The 21,806-nt window shown below is 43.7% G+C and overlaps 1 protein-coding gene and 1 non-coding gene across 2 annotated transcripts in view; both read left to right on the top strand.

Annotated features, from left to right (window-relative positions):
- The window catches only part of LPAR3 (lysophosphatidic acid receptor 3), a 76,621-nt gene that overhangs the window by 8,981 nt on the left and 45,834 nt on the right, over nt 1-21,806 (top strand). The window contains exon 2 of the mRNA XM_055340347.1: nt 15,425-16,181. Coding sequence (XP_055196322.1) covers nt 15,446-16,181 — 736 coding nt within the window. The 5' untranslated portion in view covers nt 15,425-15,445. The remainder of the gene's footprint in view (nt 1-15,424; nt 16,182-21,806) is intronic.
- LOC129520322 (U6 spliceosomal RNA) lies at nt 19,882-19,984 on the top strand. Its single transcript, XR_008666559.1, has one exon. It is a non-coding gene; the product is annotated as a U6 spliceosomal RNA (small nuclear RNA).

Here is a 21,806-nt window from a genome sequence, read left to right as displayed (position 1 = left end):
GGAGATTTTGATGGGGATAGCTCTGAATCTTTTTTTTTTTTTAAGATTTTATATATATATTCATGAGTGACAGAGAGAGAGAGAGAGACAGAGAAAGAAGCAGGCTCCAGGCAGGGATCCTGACATGGGACTCGATCCTGGGACTCCAGGACCATGCCCTGGGCCAAAGGCAGGAGCTAAACCGCTGAGCCATCTGGGTTTCCCTGATAGCTCTGAATCTTTAAATCACTTTGAATAGTATGGCTGTTTTGACAATATTGAGTCTTTTTATGCACTAACATAGCGTGTCTTTTCATTTACTTGCATCTCCTTTAGTTTCTTTCATTGATATGCTATAGTTCTCAGTGTGCAAGTCTTTTGCCTCTTTGGTTAAGCTTGTTTCTCAGTATTTTTTTACTCTACTTTGATGCTATTGTAAATGGGATTGTGTTTTTAATTTCCTTTTTAAATTGTTCATCATTAGTGTGTGGACACGCAACTGATTTTTTGTACGTTAATTTTGTGTCCTGCAACTTTACTGAATTCATTTATTAGGGTTTTTTGTGCAACCTTTAGGGTTTTCTCTATATAAGATCATGTCACCTATGAACGGACGCAATTTTACTCCTTCTTTCCCATGTGGATGCCATTTATATCTTTGCCTTGCCTAATTACCCTGGCTGGGACTTGCAGTACTATGTTGAATAGAAGTGGCCAAAGTGGGCATCGTTGACTTGTCCCTGATCCTAGAGGAAAAACTCAGTTTCTAACTGCAGGGTCTGATGTTTGCTGTGGGAGGCACGCTCTTTAACCATTCGCCTCACCTGCTTATCTCCTAGTATTTGAACCCAGACCTGAAGTCTGTGTTCTTCTACTGTGCCGTGTAGCCTCTGCTTTCCCTCCTACACCCCCTGCTCCACTGCTGCCTCCCTGCTTTGTGTCAAGCGGCAGCAAAAGGAAGTGGCAGTGCCTTAAGCTTAGTCATGTGGCACTGGGTCCATCCTCGGGCAGGGGGAGATTCGTTCCTGGACTGTAGTTCTTCTAGGGTAGGTATAGGATGACTATATCATCACTCCTTGTTAAATTGAGGTGTCAGAGCATGAACAGTTAAACTTCCAGAATGCCAGTTGTATATTCCATTGATTGTTTAGAAATTTTGAGTTCCCCAGCCTCCTTGGGAAGTACCGTGTACCATTTATTAGTTCCTCTGGGCTAAGCATCTTGCTCCTCACCCTGTAAACATTGCTCTGCTTTAACCCTTGGGCAGTCCCATACAGCCGTTGTAGCTATGGTGCCTTATGTGTAGAGAGAGGCAAAGGCTCCAGCTGGGTCAGCAGTGCGCCAGGTCAGAGTCGTTGCTGAGTGTGACCAGCCTATGTCAGACTTAGGTCCAGCTGATGCCAGAGCCTCTCTGGTCCCTGGCACTGGTGACCCTGCCCCTCCTGTGTCGTGGTCTCCCATGCATTCCTTGACAGGGTTGCATTTACCAGACTCCACAGGTGTAGCCTTTTGCTCTGTGACCTCTGTGTTACATGCCAGTGCTGAAGCGTTACTTCCTTGCTTCATGCGGACTGGCCAGCATCTGCTCTGTGATGGAGGAGTAGAAATGAGAGAACTACATTGAAATAAAACAAACTCCCATTCAGCAGGACAGGAGACCTGCAGCTGCACGGGTGCATAAAAATAACGATCATGAAGCCGTGCTGGCCAGGAACTGAAACCTCTCTGCCCTGGTAGGGGAGTAATTCTGCGGCTGGCCCCGCTTCTGCTCCCCGGGAGGCACCTCACCAGCACCCTGACCTTGACTTTGGTTCCTGTGAAGGTCTCCCCATCCACCACCCTCTGTGGCCATATCTGAAATGGGTGTGGGAGAGGGTGTGCTCCTGCGGGAGAGGGAACAGGGACCTTTCCAGGCCCAGCTGTGGCTTCCACAGCAACCTGATACCTTAAGGAGTTCCTAGGCCTCCCGGTCTGTTTGCTTCTAGTCAGTTCCACCCAGCAGTTACCGTGTCCACGTTCTGTGGGGAACCACGTTCTGAAGCTTGCCTGACCTCCCGACTTCTGTGCTCAGCCCACCTCTGTCTTCCCTTTTCATTGATCTCTGCTGCCAGGTCCCCTAAGGCATGGACGTGGGCAGGAAGGCGCACCTTGGCTCTGCTCTTCTAGAGGCCTGTCTTCCTTTGCTTCAGTGCAGCATCTTCTTGGGAGGGCTTCAGGAAAGTCTGAGGGTGGCCACACCACCCTCTGCTCTTTGGGGTCACAGAGAAGTTAACATTTCTAATCTGTCTCCAGTTTCTGGATGCCATCTGCCCCTCTGCACCTTGGCTTCCAAGCTTACAGACGCTTCTTGCCTGAGCTCATCTCTTTCTTGTAATGCTTTGCTCAAAGCTGCAAGGAAGGGGCAGCCAGTGCGTGTTCACATTGTGTTTGATTCTAGCACCTTCACCTACAACTGCAGGCTTCTTGGGCAGAGTTCTCAAAACACACTGGCTTGAAGAAGGTAGCCGTTTATTTTTCTGTCTTGTGGACAGCACCGAGGTGAGTGGTTTGCGTTCTAAGGGTCCCTTTTGTCTTGTTTTTCTGCCATCCACTAGGGCAGTGCTCCTCAGACTCTGTTTAGAGACGGGTTTTCTTTATTTCCAGTATTGCAAAGACCAGTAGCAGTGGTTTATACTCCACTGGTCGTGCACTTTGTCGTTGACAGCAGCATCAGAGTGCTGTAAACAGCTCTAGGTGTTTATTTGCAGTTTCTGTACCTACCTTCCCATTGACAGAAACTTGTCCATGGAAGGTGTTGAATCATGCTTCTCTAGGGCTCCACCCTGGTCTGAATGCTTAATGCTGAATCACAGGCCTCCCATCTGTATTCTAACTTGCAGGAAAGGGAAAGAGCAGGGAGGAGCATACACCACACGTTTTAGGACTAACCTGGAAGTAGCATGCTTCATTTATGTTCACATTCGGTTGCAGAAGCTTAGTCATGTGGCCCGCCTAGCTGCAAGGAGGCTGGGGAATGGAGTTTGTTACAAGTGGGAAACAATTAGGAGTCTGCGCCATAGAACATGAAGCTAAATATAGATATAAAAAAACAATCAGGGATCCCTGGGTGGCGCAGCGGTTTGGTGCCTGCCTTTGGCCCAGGGCGCTATCCTGGAGACCCGGGATCGAATCCCACATCGGGCTCCCGGTGCATGGAGCCTGCTTCTCCCTCTGCCTGTGTCTCTGCCTCTCTCTCTCTCTCTGTGACTATCATAAATAAATTTAAAAAATTTAAAAAAAAATAAAAAAATAAAAAAAAGTTGTAGGATGGTATAAAGCTAAGGGCAAATGAGTTAGCAGAAGGAGTTCAGTGTCATACCAGGTAGAACAGGACTTCTTAGGAAATGGAGTCCAAGGTCCTGCCAGTCTTTCTTTGCAGCCTGAGGGTCAGAGGCCTGCTGCTGGTAAGGTTAATGAGGGGGAGTTCCCTGGAGAAGAGGCAGAGAACCATTCTCTCTGGAAAGCCCAGCAAGCATCTACTGGGTTTGGGTTTGGCGCTGAGTTAGTATCCGCAAGGGCATATCCAGCATGCTGGAGCAGGAGTGGCTTGAGACCCCGGAACACAAACAGTAGTCAGGACCCAGCGGCACATCGGGGAAAGGGTCTCTACTAGTCTACCCTGAGCCTGAGCAAAACACCCAGAGGAGAGAGAACACGAGGTCCAGGCCAGCATGATTGGGACGAAAGCCTGTCCCATTCCAAACTGCTCTGGCAACTTTTGAATGCCGTTCTACAAACAAGGAGTGAGGCCTGAGACCAACCATCATTTCTAGCTCCCTACGTTAAAAATCTGGTGTTCAAACTTGTAATTTTATTTTTTATTGTGGTCTTATTATCTCCAAGAGCTGAAATGAGGGAAGTTGAGAGTTCCAAACTACATGTGCTATCTTTAGGGTGACTTTCTTCTTATTTATCTTGAAGGCAGTGTGGGAGCTTAGCATGAGAGAGAGGGGTTGTGAGAGGCATGGGCTTGGGATAGCTATTCAGGAGTCATCACATAGAGGTAATAATTTAAGCAATAGTAGTTCTGGTGGGAGAAAGTTTAAAGGGAGGAGAAGAGGAGGCTGAGAACAAGTCTAGGAATGTGTACACTGCAGAGATATTGAGGATGATGGGGAAACACCAGGAAAGAAGAGAGGCCCAAGGGCTTAGGTGGGGCGTTTCAGGAAGGAAATAACTCTTTGTCAACCTCCACAGCGAACCAAAGGAAAAGAGGACTGGAAACAGAGGATTTGGGAATTACTTGATAAAATGGAACACATTTTAATTTTGTGCTGGTTATAAGCAAGGACTTATTTGTGCTTCAAAAAGAGCAGGGAGACAGGACACCAGCTCTGCTCACAATGGGTTTGGAAGTGATGTCAAGATAAATAAATATGCAATAAAGCATGTCGAATGCCATAGAAGGGGTGCCTAGTGTTTCTCAGCCAAATTTCTTGAGAGGACAGCCTACACTTTCTTTTTACTCCTGTATCACCCAAGCCTTATTCAGCATAATGTGATCAAGTCTCCATCTCCTCCGCTTCCCACTGGCTGGCTGAAACTAACCAACACATGAGCCAAATATTTATTGTGTATCTAACTCTACTGGGCATCAGGGGCACAAATGTAAGAAACTGTGCTAGCCCTTGAGAAGCTCACAGTCTGGTGGGAAAGGCTGACCCTGGGGTAGAGGACACTCCTACAGTGTGACCTCCGACCTCTGGGGAGCTCTCCCCAACAGTGACTAAAACAGAGTCTGAATCCAGTGAACCAAAAGTCAGTTCAGCAAAATCAGTGTATACGTGTAGGAAAGTTTCAGTTGTATCGATTTGTCTAAGTTCTAGAGTCAAGGATTGCCTCTGATCTCCCCCAAGCATGTTTGTATTCGTATTGGAGGTAGCAGGTGGAAGAGCAGAGGTGAGGAAGGCTAGGACAAGGTGAAGCTATTATTGGTATAGGGACAAACGTATTCCCGAGACACCCCCACCCCGTGCTTTGAGCCCCCAAGCTTCTTTGCTTATTCGGGGACTATGTCAGGCTCGTGTCCCCAGAGTCCAAAGATCATCTGCCATTGCAGCATCTCCAGGGAGGCTGCAGGCTACAGAGCTTCTGGGAGAACAGCACTGATGCAGGATTCCCCACAGCTGGCCCCACCCCTGGACATGCCACCGGAGGATGGATCAACGGTGCCCAGCAACGTGTAGCCCTTGTAGTATGTCTGCCTTGCTTTTGGTTCACATCAGGCTGTGGTGCCCCCTCGGCTCAGTTTGTCATTACCCTCCCCCTGCCCTCCTCACAGGCAGTATACAGAAAAGATTATTAATTCCTTCGCTGTAACCCCTGGTTTCAAACCTGGCTAACCTTAGGCCCAACTTAACCCTTAAATCCATGTCATGTATTTCCATGGTGTCTAAGACCAGCAACACAGATCAAGTTGGGACCAATCCTGGATTACGCTGAAGGACATCAGTGATGTAGACTCCAATATGCAAGGATCTGTTGGAATCCAGTGCCATCCCCTGTATTTTATATAACCCCTATCACCATGGGTATAGATCACTCATTTATTAAATCACTTACTATATGTAGAAAAATTTAGTAGGGTTCTGGTACAGGTAAGGGGACACTGAGGGCAGCAAAAGAATTATGATACTGGTCCATGGCCTCAGGAATATGATTTATTCCTTCTCTGGGAGTTACTATATTCACAACCAAGAAATTTTTTAGAAAGATTTTATTTATTTATTCATGAGAGATACAGAGACATAGGAAGAGGGAGAAGCAGGCTCCTGTGGGAGCCTGATGTAGGACTCGATCCCAGGACCCTGGGATCACGCCCTGAGCCAAAGGCAGATGCTCAACCACTGAACCACCCAGGTGCCCCCACAACCAAGAAATGTTAAAGTGTACTAGATATCACTAAAAGATTTAAGGAAATCCATAACATTAAAACCTCAAAAATAACACTTTTTTGTATTACAGTGTACTTGAAATGATGTGTATTATCAGTGTCCCATGAGAAACAGAGGATACAGTCAAACTGGTAATTGGAGCAGGGGGGCACGGTACCTTGGTAGGGGGGCAGGGGGCAGAGTTCATGGAAGCCAACAAGAGATGGCGCAGCATCAGCCAAGAACTGGAAGTAGCAAGGGGCAGTTAACACCCCTCAACCTGAAAGCCGAGGGGAGGCAGGAGGTGAGGCTGCCTGTGTGGAGAGGCTGGCTGACAGGAGCTAGCCGGGCCAGTCCACAGCAAGCCAGCGGGGAGGGAGCCAGGCCAGTCAGTGTCTCAGCCTCAGCCTCGGGCCTCCCACCATCTCTTGCTGTCCCTCCCACTGGCAGGAAAGCCCCCTGATGTGGTCTCAATCTCTCCATCTCTTGCAGGGTAGGGAGCAAAGAAGAAGGATGCAGAGGGGAGCTGGAGGGGCGGGTGGATGAATCAGGCACAGCACTCAGACGCCTTTTATATACATTTCCATGACCGGCCACCTTTGCACAGACATTGCTCTTTCACTGCCAGGCAGGTGTGGGGTAGGAGAGGGCAGAGGGTAGGCAGGGTGGGGGGGGGCAGTGCGCCTCCCCACTTTAGTGATGAGTGCTGCTTCCTGACCAAGGCCTAGAACTCCTGCAGGAGACCCTGGGACTCGTTGGTTTAGCGGTAGCAGTGCTCTCCTTTAGAACCCCTGAAGCGTTGATTAAAACAACCCTTTCCTGTTATAGCCACACGCTTTGGAAATACGATTTTCCTTTCTCTGCAGAATTTTAGAATTTAGTCAGGCACTAACCTGGTCTTCTGTGGTCTCCAGAAGCATGGAGGGGTCACTGCAGGTCACTAGTGAACCCATCGCTGGTAACAGTGGGAGAAGATTTGGAACAAGCCATGTAGAGCAAGAAGACTCTTGAATATGCTATTTAGGGCTGGGACAGGGTCATGAAATGCAACAAGCAAGGGAATAGAGTACTATGGTTAGGTTAAGACAAATGGTTTGGACCGAAATTTTGTCTGTCTGTAGATTTTACATCTAAAGAAACGTAATTTTCTTCTTGTGGAAAGTATTTGCTGTAAACAGGAACTTTGAGGTTTCTCAAAATATATTTTCACAGTGGTAAAGTTCTTCGTACGAGAAGAATATCTTTCTCAGCCGTAAATGTCCACGCTTTAAATTTTGGCACTTGCCTCCTTCAATACAGCAAAGCCTACGGTGGCGTAATGGTCTAACGTTATAACAAAACATCTGTAGTTATTGGACATGTAGACATTAAGCATTAGTGATTAGCAGCTTTACTTTTGAGAGGGGCAAAGGACAAAGTGTATCTGTCATCTTTTTAGCCTCGTGAATTAGATGAGATGAAAATTGCATAACAGATGAAGGAAACACAAATATTTACATTATATGTGGATAGGTTAAGCCAGGGAGGGAATGGACTGACCATATAAAACCTGTGTCTCCTTGGTTTGGTTCTGTATGCTTTCCAGTTTGCTTTCCTGTTTAACCAAGAGGTTTAAGACAAGACTTCGGTCACCAGTGACATCTGGGGAACAATGCATTTGCTCGCAGTTGTTTATTAAACAAGTCGTAGGGTAGAAGCAGTATGTATATCCCGCGGCCCGTCACCAGCCCGCCCACTCCGAGGGGACAGAGAAGGCTGTGGCTGAGGGCTGAGCCAGCTGACACAGGACAGGTGGGCCTCCCGACCTAACGGGCTCATCCACGGGCAGTGGCCCGGTGACCTGTGCATCCTGCGAAGCTCCAGCTGCCTGTCCTCCCCCGCAGGTCACCACCTCCGGGCTGAGTAGCACTGGAGGCACGGATGTTTGTCATCTCCCAAGTGCACCCCATGTGCAGGCCCCTCCTCTGGGTGGCTGCTGCCTGGGAAACTGGCCTACCAGTAGAAGCACTGGCTGTGCCTTGTGGAAACCTTGTTGCTGAGCGGAGCCGGAGGATCTCCATCAGAACAACTTCGTACGAGGGCACCTGGGTGGCTCAGCAGTTGAGCATAGGCCTTCGGCTCAGGGCGTGATCCTGGGGTCCCAGGATCGAGCCCCGCATCAGGCTCCCCATGGGGAGTCTGCTTCTCCCTCTGCCAGGGCCTCTGCCTCTCTCTCTGTGTCTCTCTTAAATAAAGAAATAGGAAGGGAAGGAGGGAGGGAGGGAGGGAGGGAGGGAGGGAGGAAGGAAGGAAGGAAGGAAGGAAGGAAGGAAGGAAGGAAGGAAGGAAGGAAGGAAAAAACAACTTTGTATGCCCGACTTTACCATTGCCTCCTTTTTTTTTTTTTTAACCATTCCTTCTTGAGAGACAGAGTGGCAGAACTTTAGCAGAGCTAAGTTTAGCTTTCCTGAGAGAAGTGATCTAGGGTACAAAGATAGGGTATCAGATTTGTACACTTAACAGGCACCGCTAAGTAAACACATTAGCTTTACCCAATGGTAACAGAGGCTTCCAGCACTCGTAGACAATATCCATTTAAATTAAACCTCATACAAATGGCCTCTTCTCTGTGTGTTTTATCCTAACAGTATAGCAACCGTTTAGGAAACATGTGAGCTTCATTTATCTTTAAATTACTGAAGTATAGTGAAGTTGGTAACATCCTCTCCTCTCTTTCTAAAATCTATTTTAGTATGTATTTATTTATAGAGTGGTTTTATATTTACAGAAACATCGAGCAGATAGTATAGAGTTTCCACGTTACACTTGTACTCCCGCTTGCAGTTTCCCCTATTATTTACATCTTCATCAGTGTGGTACATTTGTTATAATTAGTGAACTGATATGGATACAGTATTATTAGCTAAAGTCTGCATTTTATTCAGATTTTCCTTGTTTTTACCCAATGCCCCTTTTCTGTTTTAGGATCCAGGATACATATTATATTTAGATGTTGTGTCTGTAGGTTCCTCTTAGCTGACAGTTTCTCAGACTCTCTTCATTTTTCTTGACCTTGACGGTTTTTTGAGGAGTCCTGGTCAGGAATTTTGCAGAATGTCACCCAAAAGGGAATTGTCTGAGGTTTTTCTCATGATGAGACTGTGGTTGTGGGTTTGGGGAAGGAAGATCACAGAGTAGAGTGCCATTCTTAACATACATCAAGATTACAGATTGGCAACATGACTTACCACTGTTGTTGTTGACCTTGGTCACCTCACTAAAGTCATTTGTCAAGTTTCTCCATTTGAGATGTGACCCTCCTTACCAGGCCCCCTTTCCCTTTCCCAACTGCTCTCTGGGAGAAATTATGTTCCCCTCTTTTTGAGTAGAATGTCTGTATAATTTTTTTGGAATTCTTCTGCATGGGAAATTTCTCTCTTCTTTCTCTTTTTGTTATTTTACTCCATCATTTACTTACATCAGTATGCATTAAGGATGTTTATTTTATACATTGGTATATAGTCCATTGCTCTTTTATTTTGTTACTCAAATTGTTCTAGCTTTGGCCACTGGGTCCCCTTCTCTTTTGAAGTTATATTTAAAGAGGAGTCATAGTGTCACACAAGGGAGAGGTCTCTTCTATGGGACTGCCCTTCAGACCACCCTGTGCAAGGGTGGTAAACTCCACTCCTCACACCTCTCAGCCAGCAGGGCTTGGAGCCAGGTCTGTGGAGGGAAATGAGAGAGTTGTGAGATCCAAATTAGAGAGTATGCCGGAGAAGAAAGTAATAATGCTCAGTTTGAGTAAACAGTTAGGGGCATGCAGGCATGTGTGCACAAGGACTTCATATAGTTCTACATTTAACCAGCCCTTGCAGACTGCCTACTATGTGCTGGGCATTGTTCAGCGTACTGGGGATGCACCATAACAGCACAAGGTCCCTGACTTCCTAACACGTGGGAACAGACCATAACCCTGATAAGTAGTTTCAGGGAGTGAGAAATGCTGCAGAGAAAAAGCCAGCAGGACAGGGGGTGGAAGTGCAGCAGGGGGTGTGAGGTGCTCTTTTACAGAATGGCAGAGGAAGGATCTCTGATGCAGTGACATTTGAGCAGGAATGAAGTGGGGAAGTGAGCCTGTGGACATCTGGGCAAAGAGGCTTCTGAGCAGAGAGCATAGCAAGTCTAAAGACTTTCCAAACTAATGACTAAAATGAAGCTCAGGGATCATATGTGGATTTAAATCTCCCAAGCTATCCTGATTTTTCCATTAACATGAATTATTGAAAAGAATTCAGTGAGCAGATATGATTGCTTATGCAGGAATGGTCTCTTTTCTGGCTGTTGGCACACCAACTGACCTAACCTCTGACTCCCACCTGGCTGGGGTTTCCAGAGAGGAGAGAACTGTTCTACATTTGCAGGCCCTGGGAGAAGAAAATATGCACAGCACCCACTGACCTCATCCACGATGTACCTCGTTTCATCTTAGGAGGCAGAAGGGAGCATTATTGAAAGCCAGCTAAAAGGCCAGCAGCGCCATATAGGGTGAGATGTAGCTAGAAATAAAAGCTGCTTGAGTGGTTTTCAAATGTCTTAATTTTCATAATTGTTTCCACATTATGGGCTGGCTGAACATTTTTTCAGAGAATCAAGTTTAGGAGAGTCCAAATGAAAGCTTTGCTCATGAAGTTTTCATTTGGATTCCACATATAGACTTTCTAAACCATCATTTTATGAAGTCTTAAATTACTCAAGTTTGAAGTTGTGGTAATAGCTCCAGAGTTTAACATCTTTTGTTTTTGGGTCACAACTAGCCAAATCCTCTAAACCTTTGGTATATAAAAAAAAAAGAAGAAGAAAAGAAAGGAAAAAGAATAGAAAAAAATCTGCTTGGCTTTTGGCAGAATTAGTTTAGCAACATTAATCTTGAAATTGACCATATTCTGGGCCTACTCACCATGAAATTTGAAAACATATTTTCAGAAAATTGCCTCTTCTGTCCTTCTCGGGGCTATTAAAACCAAACAAAGAAACCCTAGGGGCACCTGGGTGGCTTACTCGGTTGAGTGTCAGATTCTTGGTTTTGGCTCAGGTCATGATCTCAGGGTCATGAGATCAGGCTCTATGTCTAGCTCCCTGCTCAGTGGGGAACCTGCTTGAGATTCTGTCTCTCCTTCTCCCACTGGTCCTCGCCTTCTTGTGGGTGTGTGTGTGCACACGCTCCCTCTCTCTCAAATAAATCTTAAAAAGAAAGAAATCCTAAAGGCTACTTATAAAGGTCCAATTTTTTTATACTGCAAGACAGTCTTTGAATGTCTTTTGATTAGATCATTCTGTTCTGGTAATTCTCTAGTTATTATAAATATGACTGTAGTTCTTGGTCCGTCTGGTGTTTTGTTTGCCCATGGAGAGAAAGCATAATGTTGTGCATAAGCATGGGGGCCTGGGAGCACAGCTTCCAGAAGAGAATCCAGGGTCTTCTCTTACTAGTTGTATGATCTTCAGGAAGGGCACTTAAGTTTCCTCATCTGCAAAGTTGATATAATAGTATTTACATCACTGTTGGGAGGATTAAAAGAGATGAGCCACCAGGCACAAAGTAATCACTCAAATACTAGCACTTAAGGATAGCAATAGTGAAGTAGAGGTATTAAGTAACTAACCCAAAAGCACAGTTAGGTCAAGCAGTTCTCTTACTGACATTCTTGGTGATGTGTAAGTCCGCCAAGATGTTCAAGTGAACTTCTCATTTTAGCGGGTGAAGAAGTAGGGTAGGATGGAGATTCATTCATTTTTTCCACAGATGCTGATGCTATGGACATGATCTTGAGAAGCAAGGTCCCTGCCATACTGGAGCAGAACAGTCTAGCGATGGGGGATGGAATATGCATAAAAACAAAACACGTAACAAATGATAGGTGCTCTGGGGAAGATAAACAGGTTTCTGTAGTTACTTTGGATTGGTTGGAGAAGGTATCTCTGTGGAGGAGATGTTTAGGTTGGGATCACAGAATCATATTTTAAAGTTTGAGAGAGTTAAAAGACGATACATTGATTGTTCGTTATAAGCTCACTAAAATTTTGGTAATTTCCAGCTAAGAAAATAGGGTGACCTGTCATTAGTACTGGAGAGTGTCAGCAAGCTTGGCAGCATATGGCAGGGAAAGAAAAAAAATCAAAAGTACTAATTCACAAAACTGCCAGTTACTCATTTTTGAAGCTCTGGGGTGATTGTGTTAGGAAATGTTTCACAGGAAAGTTGGGTAAAGTGACGTCCTGATTTGATTATGGTTGTCAATGTGTAAGGGTTTACAGTTAGATGAAATTTTAAGTAGAAAACCATTTTATTGTCATTATCACTGAAAAACTCTAAAATGTGCTGTGCTGGTGAGAATAGTAATAATGAACATAGTGAATCCTTGAGGCTTTTCCTTTGAACATTAATTTTGATTTTTTGGAGCTGTATTTGTCAAAGAAGTGGAATATATTAAGTAGAATGTGCGTTCCTAAGAGAGAATTTTAAACTAGCATTTAAAGTCTGTTTATTTAATTATTACAGAAAATGAGGAACAGAGAAAAAACTGGAAAGAATTTTTTATATGATCCCCAATTCCACCATCTTTAATTAAGTATTTACACTTTAAGATTTTTTCCCTTTTTTTCTATATTTTTAAAAGGTACTCAAGAAATATGTGCATGTATATATTTATGTATATGGATACATACATATATAATGATTTATAATTAAAATAATGGCATGTGCTTTTTCTCATATTACCACAACTTCATGTTAAATATGATTTTCAATGGCTGTACAATATTCCATCCTGTGGAATCTTTTTCACAGGTTCCCCATTTGTTCTCATTGTCCATTTCTCCCAAAAGTGGGATTTGAGGCTTTGAGATAGGGAGCTGCTTGGTGGGTGTTCTAGTTGATTATGGTTTTTTTTTTATTTTTTTTTTATTATGTTTTTTTCTGTGGTTTCTCAACTTTGGAAGACAGAACTACTTCTCAGTCTCAGGATGATTTTTTGGTTAAAATATGTCTAAGAATGTGCCATTTGAATTTTGATGGCGGAGAGTTGGATTTTGATGGGGGAAGATTTTTCTAGTAAAAGTCATTGAGGTTTTGGTATCATACAATTACAAATTCCACCAAATTTATGAACAAAACAAAAATGTTACAAACCCTTCAAAAGGAAATCAGAAAAATTTAAAGGTTTTTTGGTAGTATCTTCATTTCAACATCTCTCTGACATATTAATCGATACTGCTGATGAGTTAGTCAAGGATAACATAAATTAGAAATATGTTTCTCTTAGCTATCCAGAGTAGATAGCAAAATAAAATACTTGAAGTATTTATTAATGAAAGGATACATAAAATTGCACCATGAAAATTTTTCATGTGGCTGTTGGATTGTTTGTCTTGAATTTCTATATACTTTCAACCCTAATGAAAGCTAAATGTTCTCCTTGTTTATTTAAATTGAATTTCATTAGGTTAGTGTCTTCTGTTCAAATTTTTATGCTGGCGGTGGGCTTAGAAATATGATCTGTCTTAAGGGCCGTTTGACAATATGTATCAGAAATCTTTAAATAAATTCATATTCTTTACTTCAGTAACTTGAAATCTATGGATTAATTCTAAGCAAATAATTGGCCAAATATGTAAAGATTAGTGCACAAGAACAAAGCCCTTGCTTATAGAAGCTAAATATTGGAGGCAACTGAAATATCCAACATTTAGGGATTAGTTAAGTAAAGCATGTTATGATCATATACTGGAACATTATGAAGCTATTAAAATTAAATATCTATATTTTTAATTTGGGAAAATGACCATGATATAGCATAGATCTATTGGCCTGTTACATGGATTTGTCTGCTATTGGCAGTTAAACATTGGTGAACGTCTGCCAAAGAGAGTAATTTTTGTTTTGTCATTAAAATTGAGTCCCTCCCTTGTAATTGAAAGGCACTAGAGCCATTTGTCTCTTGAGACCACTCCTGGTTTGTTTATCGTAAGCTTATAAAATTATATTTTACCTTCTTCCATTATACTTTACCTTCTCACATGGCTGAGAGTTATGTATCTAATTCATTTAAAAGTATCATCACACCATTAAAATAATAAAAAAACGTTGTCTAAGATACATTTGTATTTTGTGCTACTCCAATCGATATTTGATCTGTTTATCCTGATTCTGGGTATGGTATTAGACTGCAGAATTTATGAGAACCTTAAAAGCTGGGGATTTCTATTAAGCTTTCCCTGTTAGAGCCACTTCATTCCAAACAGTGGACTGCTCAGCACCTGGCCCTACTGGATCTCTGGTTCCCAAGTGAATCAATTGCAGCCTCATTCCCTGAAAGGGAGCCCATGGCCATTCTCCCTCTAAATTTCCTGGCTTTTGGCTCCAGTCTCCTTTGACTGGACCCTTCATAGCTGTGGCCAGACCCTCCAAGGCAGAACACGTGGTCTTTCCACCAAGCACAGATGGAGAGGCATCCTTAGAGCCCCTCCCATCCCTTCCTTGGCCAGAATCCCTTAGTTTTGATGTCTAAGAGATCTTGTCCTGAGATGAGTGCCTTCTCTGTCTGCCTGATACCTCGGTTTGAGGTCTCCATTTAGACATGTGTCCCAAGGACTTGTTCTCACTTGGCAGGTATGTTTGGATGTCTGCCCGGACTCCAGAGCTCAGTCTCGTCCACAGAGCCCTGTTCTTCTACCACCTGCCATGTTGAAGGCCCAGGGAAGGAACCTGACTTAGAGTGATTGTGTTGGAAAATCCAGGAAGCAGATTCACCAGTGATACAATTTGGATTAGGGCAATAAGGAAAAAGTGAACCAAAAAAGTATGGAGGAGTATTGAGAACAAGGTCTTCAGCCCTGCATCACATGCTAAAATAAGTGAGCGTTGTCATATAGCTTGAAACCAAAAGATGGCAGAAAGAGGATGAGGAGTGGAATCAGAGGTGATAGAAAATTGATCTCTTGGGGAATCCATTTGGTCACGTGAAGAGTAACTCAACACATTATCTCGAGGAGAATGTGCCCGTCATTACCAACTTGCCCCTGCCTAATGAACAAAACCCATAAATAAGGAATGAGCTGGAAGCCACCAGGAGAAAGCATTAATGCGCTGTGCTGTAGTTATTACTGATGCAGAATGGATATTGAAGGGCTCAAAATATTTGATCCATGCTGATCCATGATCATTCAGCCAGCCAGCCAGCCATTCAGCAGGTACCATCATGAAGCAGCCAGGGCAGATGGGTCTTGGGATTATAATGGTGAACAAAAGAGTCATCGACCCTCCCTCCCTGTGCTTGCGCCTAGCCTGGGAAACAGACAATTATTGAGGCAAGATAAATGCTGTGATAAGGGGTCAGGGGCTAGAATCCGAAAGCAGGGGACGTTTACCCCAGGTTCTGAAGGATTAACGGGAGTTGGCCAGAACAGAGCCTTAGCAGTGGCAATTGGGGGTTGGTTTAAGTGATTGGATTTGCAAAGAGTGATGTTTGTTTCTTCTTTAAATCTCTTTCTAGGATGTTCAGTTCTTCTCCACAATGAATGAGTGTTACTATGATAAGCGGATGGACTTTTTTTATAATAGGAGCAACACAGACACTGCCGATGAGTGGACAGGCACGAAGCTGGTGATCGTTCTGTGCGTTGGATCATTTTTCTGCCTGTTCATTTTTTTTTCGAATTCTCTAGTCATTGCAGCAGTGATCAAAAACAGAAAGTTTCATTTCCCCTTCTACTACCTGTTGGCTAACCTAGCTGCTGCGGATTTCTTTGCTGGAATTGCCTATGTATTCCTGATGTTCAACACTGGCCCCGTTTCAAAAACTTTGACTGTCAACCGCTGGTTTCTCCGCCAGGGGCTCCTGGACACTAGCCTGACTGCCTCTCTGACCAACCTGTTGGTTATTGCCGTGGAGAGGCACGTGTCAATCATGAGGATGCGGGTCCACAGCAACCTGACGAAGAAGAGGGTGACGCTGCTCATTTTGTTTGTCTGGGCCATTGCCATCTTTATGGGGGCAGTCCCCACGCTGGGCTGGAACTGCCTCTGTGACATCTCTGCCTGTTCTTCCCTGGCCCCCATTTACAGCAGGAGTTACCTCATTTTCTGGACTGTGTCCAACCTTGTGGCCTTCTTCATCATGGTTGTGGTGTACCTGCGGATCTACATGTATGTCAAGAGGAAAACCAATGTTTTGTCTCCACATACAAGTGGGTCCATCAGCCGCCGGAGGGCACCTATGAAGCTAATGAAGACGGTGATGACTGTCTTAGGTAAGGAGGAATCAAGTGAGTCATTCTTCCCATTTATTCAGCAAATATTTATCGAGGGCCTAGAGTACGCAAGGTGCTCACTAGGCTGTAGGAATGCCGTAGTGAACAAGAGCAGTCATAAATCCCCAACCTGCTTGGAGCTCATACCTACTAGGGGAAGACAACAGAAGTATTCTAAATAATTTTATAATACATTTTAATATAACATTTATAAAATAAGATGCTGAGGAGTCTCAGGGGGAAAAATAAAGCAGGGAAGGAAGATGAGGAGGCTAAGCAGGTCTAGTCTGTGATTCTAGCTTCAGCTAGAAGATGACTTTAGAGCAGATGTGAAGGTGGTGAGGAAGCAAGCCATGTGTGCTTGGGGAAGGGCACTAGGCAGGAGATGCAGTAAGCCTAGGAGCCTGGAACAGCAAGGAGGCCAGTGTGGCTGGAATAGAATGAGTGGGGAGAGTGGGAAGATGGGAGGTCAGAGGGGTGATGGGAGGTACAGGGGCCACTCAGATCATGTTGGGCTGTGTAGTTGTCACAAGGACTTTGGCTTTTTCCAAGTGAGAGAAGAAACCATGAGAAGGTTTTGAACGAGGGAGTAAACATGATTGGACCTGCATTTTAATGGTATCTCTCTGGCTGCCGTTTTGTGAGGGGTAAGGGCAAAGGCAAGAAAATTGCTGAAGAGGATATTTCAGTCCTCAGAGTGGTGATTGTGACTGGGCCCAGAGGGCAGTTGAGAGGTAGTGTGGTATGGTTGAATCCTGGATATTTTTTAAAGGTCAGGGTGATAGGATTTGCTGACGGGTAATGTATGAAGCAAGGTGAGAGGAGGAGGGAAGGTGGTGAGGGTTATTCACCCAGATGGGGAGGCAGGAGAGGTTTGTGGGGAAGATCAGGAGTTTGGATGTGGACAAACTAAGTTTACAATTGTATTAGACATCTGAGTGAGTGCTTGAATCAGGAATTCAGGAATAGAGTCTAGACTGGAGAATCACTGAGAATCAGTGGGGGAAGAAATGGTTTTTTCAACCTCAAGACTAGATAAGCTCACTATGGTGAGGTGAATGTGGTTGCTGAATGTAAAGAAGACAACCAAAGAATAAGCCTTGGGGCACTGCAGTGTGAGGAAGGTAGGAAGGCAAGGAACAACCAGCAAAAGAGCCAGAAAATGCAGGAGAATATGGTGGCCTAGAAGCTATGAAAAGAGAGCCATCAAGGAAAGAGAGTATCAGCAATGTTAACACACTTGGGAGGTGGAGTTAAATGAGGTCTTACTGGGCTTAACTTAGCAAGCTAGTAGTTTTTGGGTGACTTTGAGGAGATCAAATTTGGTATAGCCAAGAGCCTGATCAGAACAAAATGAAGAAAGGGATGAGAGGCCTTAGGACAGCAAATGTGAAAACCTCTGAGGACTTTTGCTTTGCCCTGCAGTCCCTGTCCCCAGAAGATGTATTTGGTGCAAAAAGTTTTCCCTTTGTTTTGTTTCCTCTCTAGGAGGCATTCCCTCAATTCCAGCCTGGGTTACAGGTGGAATTGGTGCTGTGTGGGTTCACAGGCCTTTTCTTCTAAGTTAGAGAGGCCGTTTCTTTTTCTTTTTCTTTTTTTTTTTTTTTTTTAGAGAGGCTATTTCTTACCATGTGCAGTGGTAGCTACAGTAGTGGGGACTGTTATTGAGAGAAGTCCCAGATACGTTCCTGTCACGTCCCAATGTGAAGGAGTTCTTTGGGTAGCAAGTCATATTAGAAGATGCAGGGAATATGTGGTGTGGCATGGGAGCCATCATGTTATCTCCAGGTCCTGGAATTGCTAGTAAGATGTGGAAGTCAGCAGACCCATAGCGTGATTGTTAAAATGATTTCAAACTGAGGATTTGTTTTAGTTGACAAATATTTATATAGTACTTACTAGGTGTCAAGCATTGTTCTAAGCATTTTATAGATATTGATCTCCTCAATCCTCATGCCAGTTTTGTGATGTGGGTGCTGCCTTTACCCTCATTTACCAGATGAAGAAAGTGAGCAAAGCAGTATGCCCAGGGCTGCTCAGTGATGGATGAATAGTGGCACCAACACTCACTGTGCAGTTGGCCTTCAGGACCCACGTGTTTTATACGACACTCCACAGTTAGTTTTGACTTACTTGGACTGTTTACTAGTTTCCTCTTTGTCCCATCTTCTGCTGTGACAACGTCAGTCTTCATTTAGCCCCTTGACAAGAATACAGGCTGAGAGTAAGAAAAGGACGCAGGGGTCACATTTCTCAATTTTCTACTCAAACTAAACAGGATGTTGATGTTTTTGGTAAAGAACAACATTCAGTATTTATTGGTATTGTCAATGGATTTGCTATTCTTGAATTGTAAGCATCATTGTTTGGCTGTGTGTCTTGAGAAACTACCTGCCTGATTAAAGAGAAAACTTTTTCTTTGCAGCATATTATATATTATATGCAAGGTGAGATAGAAAAGGCTTCTGTAACCCTAGGTGGGGAGAACAGGACTCTGCAGGATTGTCATGGTCACTAGCTTTAGCTTTGAATGTAACTTTGTCTGGAATGGTTACAGAAGGGTAAAATACAGGAGCAATGTGGTTTGGGCAGGTGTGATTGGATAAGGGGGTAAAAAACGGAATTACTAGTAGGATAAGAGAAGTTGTGGTGCTGAGATGCAACAATGTGGAGGAACTGGTTAATGGCGGGAAGACAGCTTGATGGCGAGGACCTGGCGGACTTCCTAAGTGGTGAGACAGAGGGATTTGGTGGAAAGTGAGAAGTCTGAGGACAGAGGAAATGAAACTGAAGAGCTGGGTGGTATGAGGCTTTTAGACTTCCAGAACCTGATTTCTTTGGATTATAGAAGATACAGTTTTAGCCCCAAATCTATCGTTTCCTACAAGAATGATCTGAAGCACATTATTAGCTCACCTTCTCCTGGTTAAATGTCATCATTTGAGTCATAAAATCCAGTGATCCTATGATGACAATAAGTAACCAAAGTCAACACAGAGTTCAGTGTCTCGACTGTGTATCAAAGCACAGAATCTTTTTCCATGAAAAGATGTGCCATAGTATCTCCTTAGGGAAGAAGCCCATCAGTTGCTCAGTGTGATGCATTTAAGAATTCAGCTGCCTAACACAAGTGTTTCCCAAGTGATAGTATCTTTGAAAACTTGAAAGTGCTGGCCCTACCATCATTGTAGTTACTGGTTCTACGTATGTGCAAATTAATACTTAATACTTATTTCTGTAATGATTACCTGATTTAGTCATTTAAAGCAGAAAGCTTTAGGAATTCAGGAATACAGTCTAGTCAATGGCTTTAAAGCTTTCTGCTTTAAATGATTAAATGGTTTTCTGCCATTGATATATATGTTGTAGGAAAGGTTAATTTAAGATTAAAATTTCAGCCAATAAATATGTATTAACTGTCTCTTAAACAGTATCTAAAGCAAAGAGTTGCATGAATTCATTGAGCTGAGTATTATTTCAGAGAAGAAAGATGAGATGGACAGGTGGAGTTTGGGGATAGCTTCTAGGAGGACTTGTGATGTGATCTGGAAGGATGGGTGAGGTTTGAATGCACAAGAGGGAAAGATATTTTAAGTAAGAGAAATGGCAAAATCAGAAGTGACAGAAGAACCATCTACGATTGAGTAGTACCACAAGGAAGGCCCTTGCAGATGCATGTTGTGGCACAACAGTAAGTAGCTTGCGTCAGCAGCACATATACTCAAATTGGAATGGTACAGAGAAGGTTAGTATGGCCTCTGTGCAAGGATGACACACAAATTTGTGAAGTGTTCCATATTCTTTCAGCCATCAAAAAAAAAAGAAAGAAAGAAAGAAAGAAAGTATGTTGCCATTTGCAATGACATGGATGAAACTAGAGGGTAGTATGCTAAGTAAAATAAGTCAACCAGAGAAAGAATTATCATATGATCTCACTCATATGTGGAGTTTAAGAAACAAAACAGAGGATCATAGGGGAAGAGAGGGAAAAGCAAGATGAAATCAGAGAGGGAGACAAACCATAAGATACTTTTTAAAAAAAAATTTATTTATTTATTCATGAGAACACACAGAGAGGAGAGAGAGAGAGGCAGAGACACAGGCAGAGGGAGAAGCAGGCTCCATGCAGGGAGCCCGACTTGAGACTTGATCCTGGGTCTCCAGGATCACGCCCTGGGCCGAAGGCGGCACTAAACCGCTGAGCCACCCGGGCTGCCCAGAGACTCTTAATCATAGGAAACAAACTGAGGGTTGCTGGAGGGGAGGGGGGTGAGAGGATGGGGTAACTAGGGGGTGGACATTAAGGAGGGGACATGATGGAATGAGCACTGAGTGTTATATAAGATTGATGAATCACTGACCTCTACCTCTGAGACAAATGATACATTACATGTTAATTAATTGAATTTAAATTAAAAAAAAACAAAAAACCTCAGTCATGAGCCAGGAAAGTTTAGTTGGTCATCCTCTTTGGCAGGAGCGGGGGAGACCTTTATGGTTCTTTCCAGCTTTAGTATTTTGGTTGTACATGAAACATACAGAGCTGAACAGGGAGCAGATTATTTTCCTTGTTGAGGGAGGTGGTAGTGGTGATGGTGGTGGTGTGAATCTTAAATCTGTCTGTGAGTGGAAAGGCATCTAGGCATTGTGTTCCCATTTTAGCAGCCTTGAGGCAGAATGCTTGCTCATTTCTGAGTCATGATGTGTGATGAGCTCTTTACATGGAAGAAGTTGCGTTTTTGAGTGTTCTCATGGAAAAGACATTGGGGACATATGATGCTGCTTTCTATAAGGCACCAAGGCCCTGCCTAAGAGAGAGTCCTGTATTTTGAAACCCTGCTTGTTAACAAGCCTAATCAACCTTAGCAACCAAACGAGTGCACAAGAAGCCCCTCGTGGAAAAGCTTTTCATTTATTAGCAGACAATAGACCATGTCAACTGTGCACACAGTGATGTTCTGTTTCCTGGGAAATGGGCTGGATGTTTCCTCCTACTTTGCAATGTCTTGAAAAGCAAAAGAAAAGAAGGCCGAGAGGATTCGTGAACCATACTCTTGAAGTCTTTCATGAAAAATCTTCCATAAACTTTCTCGTCTCTTAGGGGGTGGTTTTCAAACCTCAGGTTATGACCCACGGGCAGTAATGAAATCAATTAGGAGATTGTAACTAACACCTTCTGTGTGTGTACAGGATCGTAATATATAAAATGTATTTTCTTAACAGCCTTGTGGTCAAGTATATTTGAAAAGCCATGGTCTTAGGGTCAAAGTTTCTTTTCTGTCCAATGATGACTGAAATCTTTTAAAATATGAGAAACATTATGGTTAAGGGACCTTTAAAAGGCTTGTGGCAATCGAAACGAACTGGATGTTTCTCTTGTCATTTCTCCCTCCCACCTCTGCACTTAGGTTAGTGTTAAATCCTCTTTGCTTTCTCTCAGGAGAGAGAGGAAAGAGGCAAAGTGGTGGTAAAGAAACAGTGCTGGGAGTTCTCACACTGGAAGGAAATGGGTGAAAATTAAGTCCATCCTGAGCCTTGCCAGAGTACTAATAATAAGCGTACACGACGTTTCTGCAACACTATGTCTTGTTCAGTGTTTTAATACATGTTCTCATCCCATCTTGG

Source organism: Nyctereutes procyonoides, unplaced genomic scaffold, assembly GCF_905146905.1.
Source record: "Nyctereutes procyonoides isolate TBG_1078 unplaced genomic scaffold, NYPRO_anot_genome, whole genome shotgun sequence".
Classification (NCBI taxonomy): Eukaryota; Metazoa; Chordata; class Mammalia; order Carnivora; family Canidae; genus Nyctereutes; species Nyctereutes procyonoides.
This window is presented reverse-complemented; position numbering and strand designations above follow the sequence as displayed.